Consider the following 24,851-nt stretch of genomic DNA (forward strand, 5'->3'; position numbering starts at 1 on the left):
GCACTAAAAAATACTCGGAGTATATTCGCTCATCACTATTCGTAAACACTTTAATGAATCATAGCTTCTAAGTTTCATGAAATCTTTTGTCAACTTTTCTGTCATCTTTTTAAGAAGTCTTATAGACGGCATTCACCAAAATAGGAGTGCTGCAGCATAATTGTTGTCAGTGTTCCCATAGACATTGGTTTGCTCCGGAGAGACAGTGTTGGCTATTACAGTAATTCATATTTGTTAAGTAAGAATATGATAAAAACACTATGAAAAATATTTTTTGAGGGATCTATTTTAGATCAAAGGTATAATTTCTATATTGTATATAATGCACAAAATTGCTGTTTTTTCACTTAATGTTCCTTTACAATTGGCGCAAAACAGTTTTTCTTTTTTTTTTTTTTTGCTTCTTGGGATTGATCCTTCAACAAACAGGACAGTTTGGTCTGACTTTTTATTCATTCATTCATGTTTTTTAGTGTATTGTGTACAGTATATGTATAAAAGGAAAGCATCGATCATCAGACTATGGCCTCATGTTTAAATCATGCTTTTATGTGAAAATCATATTTGCTAAAGTTGATGGTTTTTTATGTTTTTTTTACATAAAAAATAAGAATTCTTGCACTTTTCACACTGGCCATGGGGACTATTTTAGACTCATACTTCCTGTTTTGTAGAAAAGACTTTTCAGAAGTCTCATTGCCATCAAACATGGTTATAATGAAAAGTAACAAGTCTATACACAGCTGATAACACAGCAGGTGAAATCTCTGCTCGTCCTGTTCCTTTATCCTTTCACAATGATCTCAGCACATGCTCATTAGATGCCTCAATACAAAATATAGGGTCTGAGTCAGTCTACTGTTGCTAATGATCATGTGCATTTCCTGAAAGAATAGGAAACGTGAGTCTAGAAAAGCCCGTGGTCAGTGTAATTTATTTATTTATATGGAACGTATTTTAACAAATACAAAAAATCTTTAATAATACATAAAACCTGATTTAACAGTATGCCATTTTATGATGAAACTTTCCCTTAACGACTCGCTGTATGTATTACCTGTTGCAAGTTTTGTCCAAGTAATTAATGGCTTAGGTTCTCCAGTAGTTTCACATGGAAAAACAGCATCCAATCCATATGGTACAGATACAAGCTGGTATCCAGTGGTCACAATATTGGGTTTGATCTCTTGGACTTTGTTGATTTGCTGTGTTGATTCAACATTATTGGAGGTAAGATGAGGCTTTTGATTAGCATTAAGGTAATGCCACAATGGCTGGGTGGTAGAACTTGGCTGAGATGTTCGACTTTGCCCAAAGAAAGCTGGGGTTGTAGAAGATGTGGTTGTGGTAAATGCTCGAGTAACTACTTGAGCAGGGGAATTAGTGGTTTTTATTGCGCTTGCCACTGTTGTCCAGACTTTTTTATTTGCATTCACTGGGGCTAAATTAGTTGAGGGAATAGGCTTAGCTGTAACAGTAAACTGAAAAAGCCTAGTTCTATTAAAACGATACGGTATTCTTGGGTTGATATTGTATGGATTTCCATAATAAGGGATTCGTACTGAGGTACCTTTATTATCAGTTATAAAGTTATTTCCATATGGTCTGTAATGGGGTGTTATTCTCTGACCCTGAGTAAATTTATTTGGTGTCACTTGTCTTGGTCTGTATATTGGAATAACTGTAGTAGTGGTTGTTACTGGAGTAGTTGTGGACATCTGTGGAGTGATCTGCTTCTTTTCTGGGACATTTTGCATTGTATGTGCAGTATAAGCTGTTATTTCAGGTTTATTGGTTATTATAATAGGCTGATTTGTAACATAGTAGCGTATAGGTCCATTGGTTCCAATGTGAGGGGGTCTAATATTTCCTCTGCCGGGGTTATAGTATGGTGGAACTATTCCAAGATGGTAGTTGTTCACTACTCGAGGTTGATGATGATACTTTGGGTTATAAGGCAGGCTGTTGTTCAATTTTACACCATAGGTGTCTTTAAATTGTTCCTTTTTAGACTCCACAAACACTTTATTCTGGTTGGAAGAATAGGAATCTAGCTCATTTATCTTTGAAGGAAGAGTACTTGATTGAAATAACTTAGTACCCTTGGTTGGTGAAATTGGATTTATAATTGCGTGATATTTGGTCTTAGGAGCTAAAGGCTGTATTGGTACATGCTGCATGCTCGGAGAAGTCATGTAGACATGTTTAGTAGGGGCAAAAACATTTTTTGTAACTGGTTGAACTGTCACATATTTTCCAGGATTGGGTGTTACAATCTGCTTAAATGACTGACTAAGTGTTGCTGTGTTTGAGTGATAATTGTGGGACGTTCTTTGATAATATTTGTCTTTAATAAGAGCAGTTGATGTTTTTTGAGTTGTTTGCTCCGTTTTTGACTGCCTATATGTATCTTTTGGGGTAATAATTGCATATTTCACGGGACTGTGGGTTTTAACAAGATGAGTGGGTAACGTTGGAGGCTCTTTTATAAGAAGCACTGGAGATTCTGTTATAAAGGAAGGCACAGGTTCTGTAAGTTCTATTTCAGTATCTTCTGAAATATCAGTTTCAGATGTTGCAGGTTGCCAATATTGATGGACATGCGTTTTTGGTAATTCTGTTGTGGTGCTCTTTGTATTTGGGACAGTAACAGTTTGAATGTTATTCTCTTTTTCTGATTCATCAACAGATTTTAATATGTATAATTCTTTGGTATCTTTTATATCTACAGAGTCCAAAGTCTCCTTTGCTATAACTGGGGGAACAAGTGGAATTTCCGCCACTGTGACAGATGTTTGTGTTGTATATGACACTTTTGCTGTGGGAGTAATAGATACAATCTGTTTATCCTTTTCTGATGATGGAAGCATTATGCGAGTTGACTGAATATGTGTTTGGTGAGTAGTTACCCTAGGCTGGTGCACAATATTATCTTTATTTGACAAAACTCTTGTGTTCTTTTCCTGTTCAGGTATTGTGTTTTTCGGAGTTACCAAATTTAAATCACTTTGTGAGGAAGACACTGTGGAATGAATTTGGTTTTGGCGGTGTCGGAATCTGTTTGGTCGGAACTTTCGTCTTCCATTGTTTCTTCTCCTAGAATACTGAATATAGGCATTTGTTGTAAAGGCTGTTGTAGTTGTTTCTTGTGTCGTAATCGGCATAGCCCTACTAGTTGTTTCTGGGGTTGTTACTAAAGTGTGTGGACTTGTTGTAATCCATAAAGGTTGATTTGTTTCTATTGAGGAGTCTGGATAATTTGCACTGTATAGGTTATTAATGTCATTTTCTGTAGTAGGTACTTCTTCAAGCGGTCTAGAGGTGATTGGAATAGATAACATGACATCTGAACCAGGAGTATTTGCAAGAGGAGGTGATGTAGCAGAAGGAATGCCATTTGTTTTAGGTATAATACCATCTATGGCTTTAGAGACTATCTGATCATACTCTGGAATAGTATATTCAGATGGAAATGGAGGAGACATGGTATTGTCCACTTGTAAATAAACATTTTGGTCATTTTCATTCATTTCTGGGGATGTTGGATATTTATGATTCAATATTTCATCTGCATAATGTTGTGTGGTGTCATAGCTTGGTGTTGTAGCCATTTCAACATCTTCTGTTTCATCAATTTCAGTAATTGTCATAGTAGTAATTCTGTTAGTTGAGATTGAAGTAGGGTCTTCATCCACAAAGTGTTGTTGCTGTTCTGGAATATAATCAGTTTGAAAAGTTTCAGTTTCAATGCCATTTGTTGGATCAACACTTTCTATGCCTGTATCATCTTCAGTGAAAGCTTTAAAATCTTCCTCATCTGTAGAATAAATGGAATCTTCTATATCTAGATTTTCAATAGTTGATATTATAGGATTTGCACTTAAAGTATTCACTATGATAGAAGATTCTGTTGTTGTTTCCTCTTGGATCTCCTCTACAAATGGAACTTCACTATAATCATCCACATCTTCCTTAGATGCTGCCAAATCACTGTCTACGTGTGTTGTTAGGTCTTGATATTGTGTTTTGGTCACTTTTGGAGATGAAGTTATATATAATAAATCGTCATCTGCTGACGCTTCCACCAGGTTGTTTGCTTCGTCTGTGATTGTATACAGTGGTTCAGATATCAAAGGAGTTGTGTCTTCATGCTTGTAGGAGGGGATAGTTACAGCTCTTGGGGTGGTTAGAAGAGGAACATCAGTAGTTTTCAAATTATTTCTCTCTCTAACTTTAGCCAAAATAGTGGCCCATTTCTTTGGATCAATCTGCTTATTACCCCCTATTATTCTTCTTCTAGATTCAAATTTTCGTCGGCCTTCTGCTATATTGCTGTCTTCATCCTTATCTGTATTTTTCCAGGAATTAATTTTTTTCCTGTCTTTTCTAGCATTTTTGCCTTGAACTCTAGAACTTTTATCTTTTTCAGATTGTATTCTGTCTTGAACATTGTACTTTTTTGTTTCTTCTTCTACATCTCTCTCCCCAGATCCCCTATCATCATCTATCAGATCATATGTGGGCTTTGAAGAAACCTTTACCATAGGCCGTTTCTTTATTATTGTTACTCTATTAAACTGCTCGGAGAACTTTCTTAGGATTGCTACCTGCACGCTGTACTGATCTGCTCCATATTGATTGAGAGCTATACACCTATAAAGGCCACTATCTGTAAGTTTTACAGTTGGAATTAGCAATGATCCATTCATTGATAAATATACACCTGTTTTATTTGTCCCTGAACTAATAATGTTATTGCTTGGTAAAATCCAATATACCTTGGCACTGGGATTTGCCACTGCACTACATGGTAGAGTAACAGCCTCTCCAACAGTTTTAGTGACCACTTTAATGTTGCTTTCAGATATCTCATTTGATGGAGGATGCACCAACACTCTTACAGCCAAGGTATCAACCTCATGCTTTACTTGTGCAATACAATGATAGATTCCAGAATCTTGGAAATTCGCTTCTTTTATCATTAACTGTCCACTTGCTGATATAGAATATCTGCTATCTCGATCAATGTATGGAGCTTTTAATGTTGATCCATCTGGGAAACTCCATTCTATAGTTGGTGTTTCAGAAGACTTTACATGGCAGGCCATTTGGCAGACACTTCCTTTAATGACACTATATGACGTTTTGGTGTTTTCAATCCTATTAATCATGACCCAGCTATTCTTTGGATATTGAATCTCTTTTGTGTGAATTGACTGGGAGAACTGTGTGGAGAAAGACAGGGTAACTTTCTTGGCTGTGCTCTTTCTTCTATTCAGCTGAATCTTGATGGCAGTTTGCATCACCCATTCAGGTTCAGCTGATATTACAGCTCGAACTCCCGTGTAATAATATGAATCTTGATCCAGATTCTGTTTATATCTGTATGTTAGTTTAGTGCTGTCTGTAAACTGGAGTTCTCGTTCCAACTTCACAGGAACCTCACTGTAGTAGGCTATTAGTTTCCATAATTTTTCATAGTTCTCCCGAGTCATTGGACATTCAAAATCTAAAGTAAAGGTTGCATTAACATCAATTTCTTCTTGATGAAGTTGGCTCCACTGAATTTTGCTATAGTCTTCAGTTTTCTTCACTTGACAATCCAAATTAACTAGGTTTCCATGCTCATCGGTCATATTTAAAATAATTTGACCAACAAAATCTTCATTTAACTCTAACAATTGAAGCTCAGTGTCATCGTCTTCAGAGTTATCCTCAGTGCTGTTTATCCTTAACGGTGAAGAAATAGTAGGTCGAGTACAGGACATATCTTTCAAACTTTGAATTTCTTGGTTTTGTAGATGTCTTGGGCTAGAACACATAGCACACAGTTGTCCGTTTTCATATGATCTGTCTTTCTTGCACTTTAACACACCTAGAACAATATGAAAAAGAATACATTTTTATCATTGTAAAATTAAAAGCATAAACAATATTTATGGTACAATTGGATATAATGAGATGTTGTCTCCAGGGTAGAGCACCACAGTTAGGAGGCTGCAGGCGAATTAGAGCACTACTATGGGGTAACACCATGATTTTACCAGAAAACTCATACACTCAATTAATCCTTGATGCCTGCGGCTGCCACATTGTTGAAGGCTATGTCTAGACATAATTAGTGGGTGAGGTTGATCCTACACCTGTTGTAAATTACTATAGATGACCACAAGTGCACTTAGTGGCAACACGCAATTATAACAACTTCTTCTACCAGATCCAGATGAAACACTTTATAATTTGCCTTCATGATAGATATTGTTGTCATCTTTTGGATCTTCAGAAAATGTAATGTACTGTTTGAAAGTTAATTATTTGTTGATAATAAAAGTTTAAAATGAATCTGTCACCAGATTTCACATTGCAAATTGTATACACCATATAATTAATATCCTAGACCTGATAAGACCGGTGTACCGACTTTTAAAATCAATATCAGATTGCTTGTATTATCTTCAAATTTCAATGAACATTTTATGAATCCAGCTACAGCTGATCTCATACAGTGTTCATTTTCATATTACTCATGGAAACATTCCCACTTACATAGATTTTCAAAGTAAGAACACTGGCACTCATCAGATGTAAGAGTTCTATGTAATAATACATACAGTTTCTATTGCAAAATCTGGAGAAAGATTTGCTTTCAGTCTTATACTATGTGTTGAATATTAAATATAGAGAAAATAAAGTGTAGGAGTGTGGCAGCATGCACTGGCCACAGCCCTTGCTATTGGCTGCTCCTGTCTACTATATGCTCTCTTTCCTACGCTCCCAAAATGCAATACTGGACCCAGTGTGGTAAAATGTAATGTTACAGTACTGCCTGCTGTCCTGGATATGTAAGGTTAGGAAATAGAGCAGAGCAATCAATATCCAAATGCCCAGCTATGAGAGGCCAACTGCATGGGCCGTAACTGGAACTTATTGCTATTTAGGCTACTTTCACACTAGCGTCGTGCACTGCATGTCACTATGCGTCGTTTTGTAGAAAAAAGGCATCCTGCAAAAGTGCTTGCAGGATGCGTTTTTTCTCCATTGACTTGCATTAGTGACGGAGTGCGACGTATTGCCACACTTCGAAACCGTCGTGCGATGGTTGCGTCGTGTTGCGTCAGACCATCGCCACCAAAAAACGTTTGCATGTAACGTTTTTGGTGCGTCATTCCCGTTCGTCGTGCGTCGTCCGACGCTAGTGTGAAAGTAGCCTTAAAAGCAGAATGTTCTATGCAATGAATTTAGAAAAAGAATTATTGTACATTCTCCTGAATTACAGTCATGTTTACATATATAGAAAGTGGGATAGACTTTAAGCCAGCCACACATTATAAAAGATGGCTCTACCATCCAGCCAAAAGCTTCAGTCACAAGCCTCATTGTCACATGGCAAAACAGAAAACTAAGAATAAAGCCGCCTACACCTGTCAAAATTATTACAAAAAATACTTACCATTGGACTGTTCATCCCATTCGAGTAACCATTTTAATTGACAATCACAGGCCCAAGGGTTGCCATGAAGATATAAGTTCTCTAGTAATGGCATTGTTTGGATCATGTCGGCTGGAAGCATCTGAATCATGTTGTCCGATAAATAAAGATGCTTCAATGTAGATTGCCTGAAGTAGCCCAAAAAATTAAAAGTGCAGAAGGTGCTGGCATGCAGTTGCTGAAGCAAGTTCCCTTCTAAATGAAGCAGTCTTAAGGCAGTTAGTCCACTGAACGCATTGGGATGTATGAATTCAACTTTATTATGGTCAACATGTAGTCTGGTTAAACCAGAAACTCCATGAAATGTGTGGCTGGTAATCACTTTCAGCTTGTTGTAGCTCATTTTAAAAACCTTTAGGGAAAACAAAACAAGAAAAAAATCTGTAAAAAACAATTCATTTAATCTCTATTTTAACTAGTAACACAGATAAAGATTAATGAATTTTGAGAGTAACAAAACAAGTAAGATTTCTATACAAACAATTAAGTTAACCTAAATTTAAAATTTTAACCATTATTACAGATAGAGATGATCGAATCTTTTGAAATTCACATTTGCCATGTTCGAAGAATTTAAACAAAAATGTTATTTGCGACTAATCAAAAGCCTGTAACTGCTCTGAAAGGAGGTGTAACTGCTCTGAAAGGAGGTGTAACACTCTTTGGTCTCCTAGAACTGCATCCAACCCCTTTCAATCACTTTAACACAACGCAGCCTGTGTAATGTGAATGTGACCTCATTATAGAAATGGATGGTAACCTGGTAATAACCAACAATCCCTTTAGCAACACAATACTAATTCAGGCTTTCTATGTTTTGCGCAATTAAAAAATGTTCCAAAAATTATCCCTTTTAGACATTTCTGATCAAAGATACAGCTCTTTGCAGAACACTGACTCAAACTGATGGTCTCGTGTCAGAGATAACATTATCCTGCTGTGACTGAGCTAAATGATGTGAAATACAGTATTTTCCATTATACCCTCCACTTCATCCCCAAAGGTAAGTACCTCTACCCGGACGGCTGGTTCGAGTAGTGGTGGTGCTTCTGCAGCTAGAGGTTTCCACATTCTTAGCCATGCTATGTTTTTTCTCTATTACCATATACTTTGTGCAACACTATAACTAACTTTTGACAATCTGTAAAAAGAGATTTGCTTTATATACTTTAGATTGTTTAAAAATATTGAAAAAATTCCACCACATACAGTTTTTTCACAAACACTGAATCCATAGGCTTTTTCTTGCACATACTTAGACCCCTTTGCGTGTCCTTTGTTGGATGATTTCATTGACATTAGATTAGCTAGAAATGATTTCCCATGATGCAGAAGCAGAGAAATGGAATTCCTTACATTGCTTATCTCAAGACAGTTCTATAGTGTATTGTGGTAATATTACTGGGATGCTTGAAAAATTGTATATTGAGTAAAATGTGAATGAGTAGAGACTCATCCTAAAAGTCTGAAAGCTGTGCTACTGCACAATGACAGCAAGTATGCTATAAAGTCTCAAGGGCATTCTGTGCACTTGAAGGAAATCTGTTAGAATTTAGACTTTATTTTCAATAAACTTAACTATGATGATCATGGATGGTCAATATGTGGTGATTTGGAAGTTTTCTCTTTGCTCCAAGGGCAGCAAGGAGGATACACAAAGTACTTATGCTTTTTGTATGAATGGGACCGCCAGGATAGGACAAATCACTGGAGTGAAAAAAGTTGGCCAAAGAGAATATCTTTGCAACCTGGACTCAAGTTCTCCACATCAGGCTTGGACTGATGAAGCAGCTTGTGAAAGCGCTACTGAAAGAAAGGAGTATCAAGGACTATCCTAAGCAAAATCTGAAGGAATGCATTTTTGTTGGTCTGTATATTCGGACACTAATTATGACGTGTTTGAAATAAAAATGCAAGCTGTTTAGAAAAGGGCTTGGGATTATTCTATAGAAGTTGTGAGCAAATTTCTAGGTAACAGCAAAGATCCATGGAGAACATGCTGAAATGTTTCCAAAAAATTAAAAGCAAAACCACAAAAAGAGGAATAAAAATCCTCCATAAATTCACAAATTAACTCAGCAAATAAGGGGCAGCAGTGTTTTCCTGCCCAGGTCTCAGAACCAATGCACTCTCAGGATGCAGCCAACCCATGTAGTAAAGATGGTGGCAGCACAGGTGCAAAATACTGATAAGACAACCACTCACAACCTACCAATTCATGGAGGGGCGATTGCTTAGTATTAAATTGCACAAAAGCGGCTTGTATAGGGCACTGGTCACACACAGGTAATACACAGTGTCTGGCTTAAAGCTTATTAGTGACACCCATACTAATAGATTAGGCGAGCTGCCCAGCACTAAAAGTGCATCCCATGAGAACAGATGCCCTAGTTTGCAAGACAAAAAATGCTGGGCACTGCTGCATCCTGAAAAATGAAGTGCAAAAAAAATAAAACAAAATATATGCATAATATATTAGGTATTGGTCAATATTTTGGCCAAGATATGCAAGCTCATAACCCGCGTCAAGGGTCCACTCCTCACACTTGCGAGTCCTAACACTAAACTTTAAAGCAAAGCCACAAATAGAGGAATAAAAATCCTCCAAAAATCCAAGCAACGTGCAGCAGACGGAAGTGCGTCATTCATCCCACCCATTGGCTGAAGCACTGCTATGTATTGCACAAACAGTCTGATGATCACAGCTTCAGGTCCCCAAACAGGACTGTTTAATACAGTAAAAGTGAAAAAAAGTTTTCCAAACTATGGAAAAAATAAAAAAAACACAAAAGTTGAAATTAGGGTTGAGCGACCTTTACTTTTATAGGATCGGGTCGGGTTTCACGAAACCCGACTTTGTCAAAAGTCGGGTCGAGTGAAATCGGCCGATCCTATAAAAAAGTCGGGGTCGGGGTCGGCCGAAACTCGAAACCCAATGCAGTGCATTGGGTTTCCAATGGTTCCCAGGGTCTGAAGGAGCGGAAACTCTCCTTCAGGCCCTGGGATCCATATTTAAGTGTAAAATAAAGAAATAAAATAAAAAATATCGCCATACTCACCCTCTGCCGGGCCCTGGTACTAACCGGGAACCTTCCTTCCTTAGAATCAGCCTTCCATGACCTTGCGGTGACGTCACGGTGACGTCGCGGCTTGTGATTGGTCCGCGGCCGCCCATGTGACCGCTCGCGCGACCAATCACAAGCCGCGACGTCACCGTGACGTCACCGAAGGTCTTGGAAGGGCTGATTCTTAGGAAGGAAGGCTGTTGGAAAGAAGCCGAGGGTGAGTATATTCCTATTATGTATATACTCACCCTCGGACATGTCCTGCTTCTTTCCGGCAGCCTTCCTTCCTAAGAATCAGCCCTTCCAGGACCTTCGGTGACGTCACCGAAGGTCCTGGAAGGGCTGATTCTTAGGAAGGAAGGCTGCCGGAAAGAAGCCGAGGGTGAGTATATTCCTATTAGGTATATACTCACTCTCCGACATGCCCTGCTTCTTTCCGGCAGCCTTCCTTCCTAAGAATCAGCCCTTCTAGGATCTTCAGTGATGTCACGGTGACGTCGCGGCTTGTGATTGGTCGCGCGAGCGGTCACATGGGTGGCCGCGGACCAATCACAAGCCGCGACGTCACCGTGACATCACCGCAAGGTCATGGAAGGCTGATTCTAAGGAAGGAAGGTTCCCGCTTAGTACCAGGGCGCATCAGAGGGTAAGTATAGCGATATTTTTTATTTTAATTCTTTATTTTACACTTAAATCTGAATTCCGATACCAATTCCCGATATCTTAAACATATCGGGAATCGGTATCGGAATTCCGATTCCAGATTCAGAAGATTGCCGACTTCATGGCCGACCCCACACAGGGGTCGGGTCGGGTTTCATGAAACCCCGACTTTGCCAAAAGTCGGCGACTTCTGAAAATTACCGACCCGTTTCGCTCAACCCTAGTTGAAATCACTCCCCTTTTGTCTCATTAAAAATAAAACCGTTTTAAAACAATGCATATATTTTGTTATTGCTGCGTTCGTAAAAGTCCAATCTATCAAAAAATATTTAATACAATTAATCCGATCAGTAAACATTATAACGAAAAATAATTTAAATGCCTGAATTGTTTATTTGGCTGTCATAACATTGCAATAAAATACAATAAAAAGTTATCAAATCATCATAGCTACCCCAAAATGGTATGAAAAAAACATCAGCTCAAAAAAATAAGCCCTCACACAGCCGCATATCATGAAAAATAGAAATGTTACAGGTCTCGGAAAATGGCAACAAAAGCAAACTTTTTTTGTTAAAATTTCTACAAATTTTCTACTACTCCAATAAAAAAATGCTATACATGTTTGGCATCTGTGTACATCTACTGACCTGGAGTATCATATTGGCAGGTCCGTTTTACCATACAATGAACATGGTAAATAAAAAAGCAAAAATACTATTGCGAAATTTCACTTTTTTTGCAATTTCAATGCACATGGAATTTTTGTTCACGCTTTCCATTGCATTACATGATAAAATGAATGGCATCATTCAAAAGTGCAACTTCTCCCACAAAAACTGAGCCAACATAAGGCTATGGGGACGAAAAAATAAACAAGTTATGGCACTTGAAATAAGGGGAGGTAAAAACGAAAGTGAACAGAAAACTGCAAAGTCATGAAGGCGATAATAATACTTAATAATATATTTTTGAGTGTTGGAGAGCACTTAAAGGGAATCTGTGAACTCCAAATCTCAAATTGAACTTTTCAGACATTCATACAGGGAACTATAAAATCATACTTGTACTGTAGATTCTGCTCATTTCAAAGCATTTGCTTTGGAGGGTTGCCTAATCTGAAACCCCTATCCTGCACACACTGACATTGCATACACAGAGAGCACTCACAAGGTCACTGCATACTGTTCCAGTCTCATGCCCTTTGCTTGTCTGCAGTGGCCGCTTGCTGCACACAGCACAACAAACCAGCGAGAGACCAGAGCTGACAGGAGTGGATGAGAACGTGCACACACATTGTCATTGTCAGTGCTCTCAGCCCCTGCAGTGGCAGTATTTGTGCTTTCATCGTTCCCTCCTCTGTGTAGTGGCCGTTCGCTGCACACAGGTTCATACAGCGGCTGGCTGCCGATGCTGACAGTAGATCATAGTTATGGAGGAAATTCATACAAACCTAAGAAGTACCTACAAATTCCATGCACGTAATACCTATAGAACAGGGCTAACCAATGAGCCATCACATCCATGTAGATAATACCCTTGGAATAGTATCAGTGCAAGCTGCATGAATTAAGCTTTTTTATCAAGAAAATAAAATAAGTCGTCACACTCAATCCATATCCATAGAAATAGCATCAGGCATTTATTACAGTGGTAACATGGGATCATACTGTTATGATACATTATAAATCCTGAACATTACAAAACATTGAACTATTGGTTTGAAAAAAAATGGAAAATGCATATGTTACCTGCAGGGAACTTAAATCTTTGAAAGCCCCATTGGGAATATTTTGAATATCATTGCTATGCATCAGAAGCATCTCCAGTTTTGATAATCCAGAGAATGCATGCTCAGGGACGGACTGGATGCTGTTGAACCTGTATATAAACAGTAATGTTCAGCTGATGAGATTATTTAGGGTTTACATATTTGTGTGTGTGTATATATACTGTAGATATCTATACTGATGAGCAAAAGGGTAACAATGTTCAGAACTTTTGACTTTCAGGCTCCATATCTCGCCATTCACTGCTGCTTCTGGCATGAAACGACTATCATTTTATTCATTTTATAGACAATCATCTTGTCTATCTCATACATAAATTTGATTTGCAACTGTTTATCATATGATTAGCTATGCAGATTCTCGTGATGTCACTGCATTGTTACTGCTTTGCTCCGAAAAATCTAAATTAAAATTTTTACTATTTTATCAGTATTTTGTAAATCCACCTTTGGCTTTCAACATTGCCTGAATACTTTGGGGAATGCTCTCAATCACATTCAAGCATGCCTTGAACAAAATCTGATCCCAGGTCTCTTCTACACTTTTCTATAGGTGGTGCATACTGGTAGACTCACTAGGGTATATACACAGTTTATTCTTCAACTCTACCCACAAGTGTTCAATTGGGTTGAGGTTTTGCGACTGTGGGGGCCAATCCAGCACATCTATTTTGTTGTCATTAAACTATTTCTTTGCCAATGCTTTGGATCATTGTCCTGCTTGAACACTGTCATCCTTTTTATACCCATAGTTCTCGAGTGTATGAAGTAACTATGAAAGGTACTCGCATATAGCTCAGCATTGAGGCTATCATTGATCCTGGTCAAGTATCCAAAGGCTTTGGCTGTGAAACAACCCCATAACATCAGGCTTCACCAAACTTGACAGTTTCTTCAATTTCTCAATCCATTAGCCCCTTTTTCCCTTTGTTTTTTCCAGACCAATGTACACCCATGAGAGCCTACTCTAGAGACTTTCCTCTCATCCCTTCAAATCATCCGTTTCCAGTCTTCTATCATTCACTTTTCATACTTTGTACTATTTTGCAAATTCAATTCGACGCTTCTTAAGATTATATTAACGTACAGGCTTCTTCAACTTTTTTTTGAGCCACCATTGCAGACTTGTGTAATGTGTGTCGCATGGTGCTTGCATAGATGTTTGTGATACCACTATTATGAAGCATACAAGCCACCTCCACTGTTTTTTTTCGCGCCATATCTGATAGACCTTGTGATGAGCTGACATGTTGACTCCCTATTTTGCTTGATCTTCCATCTCTTGGCTTTTGAATGGATGGATGGACTTCATTTTGCATTCTACCAACTGTCGTGGCACTCACATTATGCAGTTTGGCTATTTTCTTGGCCGAGAGACCAATATCGATGAGCTGGATGATGCTGTTTCTAGGGACATCTTCTTCATGGCTGCTCCTCAATTTGAATCAGTGACCTTTCACTTGGCAATCAACGTAATAACACACTGATCTATTAGGAAATGTGACACTAGGCTGTATTTTGTAGCATACAGTTTGAAAAAGATTTTTCCACCATCAGGAGCAAAACAGTAACAATAGAGTGACATGACATGAATCTGCATAACTAATCATATGTTAAATAGCTGCAAGTCAAATGTATGTATGAAATAGCCAAGCTGATTGTCTATAAAAAGATGGTAGTCTGACATTCAAAGCAGTAGCGGATGGTGAGATATGGAACTTGAAAGTCAAAGGTTCAAAACATCGTTACCCTTTTTGCTCATCAGTGTACATATACAGTGCTCAGGATTAATGAGTACACCCCCTTGAAAAATAAGAATTTAATCAACATCTCACTGAACACAACAAGAATTTCCAAAACGTTAATAAGACTCTGTTTCATAGAACATTTTTTAACCCATAACGTTAGCTTTCATTACAAAAGCTTTAGTTTTACACAAATTAGTTATTGCAAAAATGAATACACCCCACATTAAAAATAACTACATTTAGTATTTTGTATAACCTTCATGTTTTCAAGGACAGCATCAAGTCTTCTGGGAAAAGAATAAGCAAGTTGTCATAATATTGCAACATCTATTTTTTCCATTCTTCAAGAATGACCTCTTTTAGAGCTTAAATGCTGGACGGAGAATGATGCTCAAATTGTTTCTTCTAAATTCCCCATAGGTGGTTGGTTCGTTCAGATCAGGAGATGCTTGGCATCTTCAGAAATGCAACAGTTACACATTTATCTTGATCTCATCACACCAGAGCATATTGCTCCAGTAGCCTCATATTTTCGTCATGGATCCTGTCAAATTGTAGGCAGGCTTTTCTGTGGATAGGCTTTTGGAGTAGCTTCTATTAGGGCTAGCGGAACGCACCGAGTAATGAGAGATAGATACGAGGTGCGTTGGCAGCCTGGGGTCCACCGTGCAGAGATACCTGCTGCTAAGTAATGACGGATGGACACTGAGCTCACACGTGAGTTAACCTCACCCTGTGTGAAATGTAAGTGACCTCTGTTGCTTCACAGAGTTGCGCTGTACACAGAAAACTATTACACTAACTAGGGTTGTGGAACGCCCCCAGACGCAGGGCCGCGGGGTACTCGGTACCGGGCCTCTCAATCTCAGTCCTGGGGTTGTCACTGTGGCTAGACCCGGTCCGTGACCCTGCTAAAGGGCGTCCAATGAAAGGTGTAGGTGGTGGTGCGTGGTGCAGGTCGCGATGAATAACGAGGACGCAGGGTTGCAGTCTCTTTACCTCTTTACTGAAGGCTTTGGGATCCGCAATCCAGAGTACTGCTAACAGGGCTGGCTGAGACCGGCCGGTCCGAAGGCACATCCAGAGTTTCCTTTGCAGGTGGAAATCAGTGCCTACCTTCTAGCGCCTGTGTGTTGTAGTACCTCCCTGCTGAGCACCACGGGATAGTCCTCACAACTGTTGTGTCTGTTTCTGATGTTCTTTCTCACAACTTGTGTTTCTGATGTTCTTTCTATATCCCCCAGATGATATGGCTAGGACGCACCTGTATGACGGGTAGGCCTGGAGTTCTTCCGGGACCCTAGCATCGCTCCTCTCCCACAATTGCCTCCTATGTCTGCTTAGGTGTTTTAGGTGAGACAGCCAACCTATAATAAACTGTCCTGCCGCTGTTTGAAGTACTGCTTAGAGCCCAATACTTCCTCGGCGTTCCGGCCACCGGCTACGCGCCTCAGTAGGATGTTGCCGATCTTGGGGCACGACTCCTACTGGTTTATCTCCTTTTTGCTGCGATCTCGTTTCTCACTTCTCCACAATAAACTTCGCTTTGTTTCCTTTCTTGCCGCCGCATTCAAGTGCAGGCGCGGCTCCATAACAATCTGTCCTGTTCGCTAGGTCACTGTCAGGATCCCACCCCTGACAGAGACCCCCCTGAATCTTCCCCCGCAACACCCTCTGCCACAGGATGTTGCCTGGATCCAACCCAGTCAGCTTCTAACTAACTTCCTATCCAGCCCCCAGTTTTACCCAAGTGTGAGGAGTGGCCTAATGCATAGAACCCTTTGCTCCCCCTGGTGGCTGAAGTGTGAAATGTAGTGTGTGACTGTGATGCCTGGTCAGGTGAATTCCTTTTGTGCAATCAGATGTAACATCACTCCCCTTAGTGGCAGAGCAACATTACTGCAACGACCAGGTCTCTGGGGCGCTGCAGTTTTGCTTGCTCTGGGAACTCTTCTGTGTTAACTGCACACATGAAGGAACCAGATGCTAAGCCAAGGCTAATTGCCCCACTGATGCTAGTTGCCTGCCTGAGTGTACAGCCCCAGAGCTAAACAGACTATCCACATATGACTGAGTTGTAGAGTATCCACTGGCAACAGCCAAACGCAATTGATACTAGCACATGGCTGTGTGGCCATGCAAACCTTTTATAGGTGTAGCTTCTTCAGGACCTTCCTAGTGGACCAATAGGAGCTGCAACAGGACCTGAGCATGTGACCCCCGACCTCCAATGAGAGGTCTTCCCTTCTCCAATGAGAGAGTCCCAGAAGCGTCTGCTCACCGCTGACCAGTACTGGCTACAATGGCTGAGCCTGGAAGGGCAGCAGTAACCAAGCGAACAGTATCTGCCTGAGCCAGATGCTGGGACTGACGTCTCCGCTGAGCAGGCTCCACTGCAGCGGGAGAAGAATGGGAGACCGCAGCGGAGGTGGTTCGAGATTCCCCCTGTGCAGCTGCGGGAACTCGAGACCTAACATTACTCCCCCTCCTTGGACCTTACTACACTCAAAGGCAGCAATGAGCTGCAGAGCTCGATTGTGCTCAGCAGTCTCCCAGGACCTGTCTTCTGGGCCATAACCCTTCCAATCCACCAAATAAATTTTTTTGCCATGTACCACCTTACACCCCAAGATAGCATTCACCTCATAATCATCCGTAGACGAACCCGATGTTCCTGCAGATGACTCAGAAAACCGGGACATGAGTAAAGGCTTGAGAGACACTTGAAAGGTGTCGGTGATACCTAGGCATGAGGAAGGGCCAGACGGTAGACCACAGGGTTAACCTGTTCCAGGACCTTGAAGGGACCCAAGTAGTGAGGTGCAAACTTAGTGGACTCAACTTGCAGCCTGATGTTACGGGCGGAGAGCCAAACTAAATCGCCAGGAGCAAAGGTCAGAGCGGGGCGCCTATGTGCATCGGCGGAGGACCTCATTCTCTCCTTGGAGGCCCGGATGGCATCCTGAGTGTGGTCCCAAATGTCCCGTGCTTCCACAGCCCAGTCTGCCCACCTGGAGTTGGCGGAAGACACGGGCATAGGCCCAGGAACCCGCGGATACTGACCGTAGTTAAGGAGGAATGAGGTCTGCCCAGTGGAGTCAGCTATGGCGTTGTTCAGTGCAAACTCCGCCCACAGTAGCAAGGATGACCAGTCATCCTGCCTGGCTGAAACACAATGTCGCAGATATGTAACTAAGGTCTGGTTGGCCCTCTCTACCAACCCATTCATCTCGGGATGGTATGCTGAAGAGAGATTCAACTCGATGCTGAGTAGATGACAAAGCTCTCTCCAGAACCGAGATGCAAACTGGAGACCCCGATCACTGACAATTTTGTCCGGCATACCGTGTAGGCGGAAAATATGTTTTATAAACAACGCTGCCAAGGCTCGTGTAGAAGGAAGCCATGGAAGCAGTACCAAGTGCACGATTTTAGAACAATGGTCGGTGATTACCCAAATGATGGTGCAGTCAAGGGACTTGGGTAAGCCCATCACAAAGTCCATCCCGACCATCTCCCAGGGACTGTCTGCCACTGGCAGGGGATAAAGTAACCTAGCTGGCCATTGTCGAGGAGACTTATTCTTGTGCAGAAGACACACGCCCGAATATAGTCTCCAATGTCACGGGTCTTATGCGGCCGCCACTTCGTCCTCGCCAGAAGCTCAGATGTCCTTTTGGCCCCAAAGTGTCCACACACCCTGGACGAGTGAGCCCAAGAGAAAACCTCTGGTCACAAATTTGATGGCACAAAAGTCTTGCCCGGGGGCATAGACTCTAGCGAAACCGGAGCCACGGTCCTCAGGCTCTCAGAAGGGACAATAAGCTGAGGTTCCTCCTCCACTGATGACACAACGGAGCAGGAGAGAGCGTCGGCATGAATGTTCTTCTCCCCGGAGAGAAAATGGAGGGTGAAATGGAACCGGGAGAAGAACAGGCATCATCTGGCCTGGCGAGAATTTAGCCGCTGGGCAGTCTGTATATAGACCAAATTCTTGTGGTCGGTGTAAACTTGGAAGGGAAAGCGAGCCCCCTCCAGGAGGTGTCTCCACTCCGAAAAAGCCAACTTCATGGCTAGCAACTCCCTGTCCCCGATGGAATCATTCCTCTCCGCCGGTGTGAAGGTCTTAGAGAAAAAGAAGCAAGGATGCTTCCGCCCTTGAGCATCCTTTTGGAATAGGACTGCTCCAGCACTGACAGATGAGGCATAAACCTCCATTATGAAAGGTTTATCGACATCGGGGCAATGTAAAATGGGATGGCTAGCAAAGTGGGACTTAATAGAGAGGAAGGCCTTCGAGACCTCCTCCGACCACAATTTGGGATAAACTCCCTTTTTGGTGAGGGCAACCAAGGGAGCTACCAAAGTTGAAAAGTGAGGAATAAACTGGCTATAGTATTTAATGAACCCCAAAAAGCACTGCACCGCTTTGAAAGAATGGGGTTCCTGCCAGTCCATCACAGCCTGTAGTTTGGCAGGATCCATAGCCAATCCCTGGGTGGAGATGATATTTCCAAGGAAAGGCAAGGACTCCTGCTCAAACACACACTTCTCCAAATTGGAGTGGAGGGAGTTGGCCCGTAGGAGGTCGAAGACATTGCAAACATCTCTCCGGTGGGAGTCTATATCTGGAGAGTAGATGAGAATGTCATCCAGATAGACTACAACCGTGGTGGAGAGCATATCCCAGAAGATATAATTCACAAAGTCTTGGAAAACGGCAGGCACATTACAGAGCCCGAAGGGCATCACCAGGTATTCATAGTGCCCATTCCTGGTGTTAAATGTCATCTTCCATTCATCCCCCTCATGGATGCGAATCAGGTTGTAAGCACCCCCAGATCTAGTTTAGTAAATACCCTTGCTCCCTGTAGCCTATCAAAGAGCTCAGATATCAGGGGCAGTAGGTACTTGTTCTTAATGGTGATGGCCTTAAGACCCCTGTAATCTATGCATGGACTTAATTCTCCGTTCTTCTTCTGCACAAATAGGAACCCAGCCCCTGCAGGTGACACTGACTTTCTAATGAATCCTCTTGCCAGATTCTCCTGGATGTACTGAGACATTGCCTCCATCTCTGGGAGAGATAACGGATAGACTTGACCCCGAGGAGGCTCAGCACCAGGCAAGAGGTCAATAGGACAGTCATTGGGGCGGTGAGGTGGGTCTCCGCAGCCCTTTTGGAGAACATGTCCGCATAGGGCCAATAATGCTTGGTGAGAGAGGAAAGATCTGTGGGTACCTCAGTAGTAGCAACCTGAATGCACTCCCTCTGGCATCTACCCTCACAGGATTCACTGCATCCCAAAATTCTGCCTGTGGACTACTCTATATGAGGGGAGTGGTACCGTAACCAAGGTTTCCCTAACAGGACCTCATCAATTCCCTCAGGAATGACGAGTAAGGAAATAATCTCCTGGTGAGATGGCGATATAGATATAGTAAATGGGATGGTCTGGTGTGTTATCTGTGAGGCCAGTGTCAACCCATTCACCACTCGCACGGTCACAGGTTTGGCGAGCATCACCAGGGGTATTGCGTATTGTTGGGCAAAGGCAAATGACATAAAATTGCCCTCCGCCCCAGAGTCCACACAAAGCTCTACCATATGAGTGGATGGGCCTATGGTATTTGTCCCCTTAAAGGACAGTTTGGAGGAAGACGTCACTCTGTCTAGTGTACCTCCTCCTACAACCACTAGACGCTGACATTTTCCTGACCGCTGGGAACATCTGGAGGCAAGATGTCCGGACTGCTGGCAGACATGACAGACATTGAGTGCACGAGCGGTCTGGGACTTAGATCCCACTCGTGACACCTCCATGGCCTCATGTGACTTGGGCACCTGGATCGGAGATTTCCAAGGTTTGGCGAAGGTGGGAGCCAGCCGAAACCTTTGCATACACTGGGCTCGCTCCAACCTTCGCTCGTTAAAATGAAGGTCTATGCGAGTTGATACTGCTATTAGCTCCTCCAGTGTGGCGGGAATCTACCTAGTGGCCAAAGCGTCCTTCACATGGTCAGCCAGCCCCCTTCAAAATACAGGGATGAGGGCTTTATCCGACCACTCCAGCTCAGATGCTAAGATACGGAAGTGGGCGGCAAAATGGCTGACCAAGGACGAGCCCTGAGTCAATGCCAACAGTTGAAGCGCCGTATCATGGGTGACTCGAGGTCCTAAAAAGACCTGTGTCAGAGTGCTCAGGAACAGTGGAGCACTCTGCACCACATGATCGCCACGCTGCCACAGCGGCGTAGCCCACTCCAACGCCCTGTCCGACAGGAGAGACATAATGAATACCACCTTTGCCTGCTCTGTGGGGAAACGTGCAGCCAGGAGCTCAAGGTGTATAGAGCCATGGCTCATGAAACCCCTACAAGATTTGCTATCACCAGAGAATTTATCTGTCAGTGGGAGGCGAGATAAAGTCAGAACAGGGGTGGCAGTGGACAAAGTTGCTGCAGCCACGCTGGCAGCCTGAACAGCTGCTGCGGTAACATCCACAGCTGAGGCTGTGCGCTCAAGAGCCACCAACCTGCCCTCCAGCTGCTGGATGTGCCGCAAGGGTTGCTATTCATCCGCCATTACTAGCCAGACCTTGGCGCTAGTATACTGTTAGGGCTAGTGGAATGCATGGAGTAATGAGAGATAGATACGAGGTGCGTTCGCAGCCCGGGGTCCACCATGCAGAGATACCTGCTGCTAAGTAATGGCGGATGGACACTGAGCTCACACGTGGGTTTACCTCACCCCGTGCGAAATGTAAGTGACCTCTGTTGCTTCACAGAAAACTATTACCCTAACTAGGGTTGTGCTTGCTCTGAAACTCTTCTGTGCTAACAGCACACATGAAGGAACCAGATGCTAAGCCAAGGCTAATTGCCCCCACTGACACTAGCTGCCTGCCTGAGTGTGCAGCCCCAGAGCTAAACAGACTCTCCACATATAACTGAGTGGTAGAGTATCCACTGGCAACAGCCAAACACAATTGATACTAGCTCATGGCCATGCGACCATGCAAAACTTTTATAGGTGTAGCTTCTTCAGGACCTTCCTAGTGGACCAATAGGAGCTGCAACAGGACATGAGCATGTGAACCCCTGACCTACAATGAGAGGTCTTCCCTTGGGCATGCTCAGAAGGAGAAAAGCAGGACTTAGTCCCAGAAGCGTCTGCTTGCCGCTGACCAGTACTGGCTACAATGGCTGAGCATGGAAGGGCAGCAGTAAGCAAGCACACAGTATCTGCCCGAGCCAGAGGCTGGGACCGACGTCTCTGCTGAGCAGGCTCTACTGCAGCTGGAGAAGAATGGGAGACTGCAGCAGAGGTGGTTTGAGATTCCCACTGTGCAGCGGCGGGAACTCGAGACCTAACAGCTTCCTTCGTGGATATCACTTATGCCTACCATTTTTCTTGGGAAAAATAATTTTTGTGTGTGCAAAATAACAAATCTTGTTTGCAATCAATTGCCCACATTTGTTGGAGTATTTTATATTATGGTATCCTATCAAAATGTTAATTCTAAAATGGAGCTATAGGTTTTCTGACAAATAAGTTGGGGTTTACCCATTTATGCTGAGCACTGTATAGATACATAAACACCATGTTCCAAATTATTAAGCAAATGACATTTTTCTTGGATTTTCCTAAATGGTCAGTGTAAATGACAGTCAGTCTAATAAAAGTCATCACCCGTTAGAGTATACGTCGAATTTTATTGAAGAAACCTCCCAATGATAACAGTATAATCTCCAAAATGAATAAAAACTCAAAATGCACTGTTCCAAATTATTAGGCACAGTAGAATTTCTAAACATTTGATATGCTTTAAAGAACTGAAAATGCTCATTTGTTGAATTTGCAACATTAGGTCACATTCACTCAACAAAAAAGCTATTTAACTCCAAAACATCCTAACAGGCCAAGTTACGTGTTAACATAGGACCCCTTCTTTGATATCACCTTCACAATGCTTGGATCCATTGAACTTGTGAGTTTTTGGAGAGTTCCTGCTTGTATTTTTTTCCATGAAGTCAGAATAGCCTCCCAGAGCTGCTATTTTGATGTGAACTGCCTCCCACCCTCATAGATCTTTTGCTTGATGATACTCCAAAGGTTCTCTATAGGGTTGAAGTCAGGGGAAGATGGTGGCCACACCATGAGTTTATCTCCTTTTACGCCCATAGCAGCCAATGACTCAGAAGTATTCTTTGCAGAATGAGATGGTGCATTGTCATGCATGAAGATGATTTCGCTCCTGAAGGCCCATTTCTGCTTTTTAGACCATGGAAGAAAGTTGTCAGTCAGAAACTCTATATACTTTGCAGAGGTCATTTTCACACCTTCAGGAACTAAAGGGCTCTACCAGCTGTTTCCCCATGATTCCGGCCAAAAACATGACTCCTCCACCTCTTTGCTACGTCGCAGCCTTGTTGGGACATGGTGGCCATCCACCAACCATCCATCTGGACCATGTGTGCAGCAGCCATTCCCTAGATCGATACACTGATCAGTGTAACAAACAGTCACCCCAAAGAGAACAAGGCTCTATGTCCTGCAGCCACATCATATTTCAGTGTACCAGAGATTTCTGTCCAGGGCAACAATTAATTGGCAGGAATACTGCAGGGATGTAACAAGGCATGCTAATTGAGGGATGGAAAAATGCACTGATTGTTTGGTCATGCCAAGTGTGCACTGAGAACCTTAATTTGCATATAGAATAAGGCCAGGGTTACACTATGACCTTTTGATTGATTATAACTATTTACCTAAACCTTCAGTCCCAAGCAAAACATTGAGTTTTATGCAATTGGTAGTCCTGCAGCTGTCACTTTATTGTTAAAGTCAATCAGTAGTGCTACAAAAAGTGGCAGTGTAGCTAATGATCTTTTCTGGATCCCAAAGACAGTGAAAACTTGACTCCGGGTATCATTTTACAGGGGGCCATTTTCCCTGATAGAACTACAGTGAAGGAAATAGTTATTTCATCTCTTGCTGATTTTGTAAGTTTGCCCACTGATAAAGACATGAACAGTCTATAATTTTAAGGGTAGGTTAATTTTATCATTTAGAGATAGAATATCAAAAATAAAAGCCAGAAAATCACATGTATAAATTATATAAATTTATTTGCATTTTGCAATGAGAGATAAGTATTTGATCCCCTACCAACCATTAAGACTTTAATCTACTCTTAAAATTATAAACTGTTCATGTCTTTGTCTTTGTCTTTGTCAGTGGGCAAACTTAAAAAATCAGAAAGGGATCAAATAATTATTTCCTTCACTGTATGTACTTAGTTTAATTTTATTTTTGCAATGACAGAATCCCTTTAACAATTCAGTGAAGCAATCCAGAAGCAAGCTAAATGCCTGCATCCCATATTTTGTAAACAGACCACCGTTTAGTAATTTGGCAGGGAAATAAGTGGTGATTTTCATACATGTAAAGTGCAAATCTCACACAAGGATAAAAAGTGTTTATACAAACCCTAAATTAATTCTTTCCACATGTTTTGGAATTCTTGTCGGTACTGTTGCTAGAGATCGGAAAGTGCAGTGAACTTCAGAATTGACATAGCAAGCACATGGATGAGGACAGGAAAAGGCACAGTTTGGAAACTTCAACGATATGATAATTAAAGGAAACAACCATAAATGGATCCCATGGTACATTCTGGTTACAGTCATCATTTTTGCTCCTATAGATACAAAACAACAAAATATGTTACTTCTTGTTTAAAAATGCTACATATCAAGTTCACCCCAAAATAAAAAATGCTAAGCACAATTTTTTCAACCTTTAAATGATGAAATGCTCCACTGGACTCAGTTCATGGAAAACTGGGAAAACCCAATGTGAATTAAATATCCTACACACATTCTCTATCAACCACAAGAAGACTGCAGTTATTATGTTGACCAAACTTTAGGTCATAGGACATAATTGCATAGGTTTTCTTATTTGTGATGTAAACAATATTATTCAAGTTACTTATTATTGACATGAACAACTATGTAACAGTCAGCAAAAGAACCACAAAGTACTTGTTGAGAAAGCTAAAGGCGAAACGTGTGTTGGAGTTTTGAGTCAT

At 41.7% G+C, this 24,851-nt stretch overlaps 1 protein-coding gene across 2 annotated transcripts in view; it reads right to left on the minus strand.

The window, feature by feature from the left end:
* MXRA5 (matrix remodeling associated 5) overlaps positions 1–24,851 on the minus strand; it is a 95,232-nt gene that overhangs the window by 11,909 nt on the left and 58,472 nt on the right. Inside the window, exons 2-5 of one of the 2 annotated variants that reach the window (XM_077294715.1) lie at positions 24,248–24,458; positions 12,969–13,098; positions 7,451–7,841; positions 1,058–5,875 (exon numbers count right to left, since the gene is read on the minus strand). In XM_077294715.1, coding sequence (XP_077150830.1) covers positions 1,058–5,875; positions 7,451–7,841; positions 12,969–13,098; positions 24,248–24,450 — 5,542 coding nt within the window. In that variant the 5' untranslated portion in view covers positions 24,451–24,458. Of the gene's footprint in view, positions 1–1,057; positions 5,876–7,450; positions 7,842–12,968; positions 13,099–24,247; positions 24,459–24,851 lie in introns of those variants that run through there. The other variant, XM_077294716.1, reaches the window with a different exon arrangement.

Source organism: Ranitomeya variabilis, chromosome 3, assembly GCF_051348905.1.
Source record: "Ranitomeya variabilis isolate aRanVar5 chromosome 3, aRanVar5.hap1, whole genome shotgun sequence".
Taxonomy (NCBI): domain Eukaryota; kingdom Metazoa; phylum Chordata; class Amphibia; order Anura; family Dendrobatidae; genus Ranitomeya; species Ranitomeya variabilis.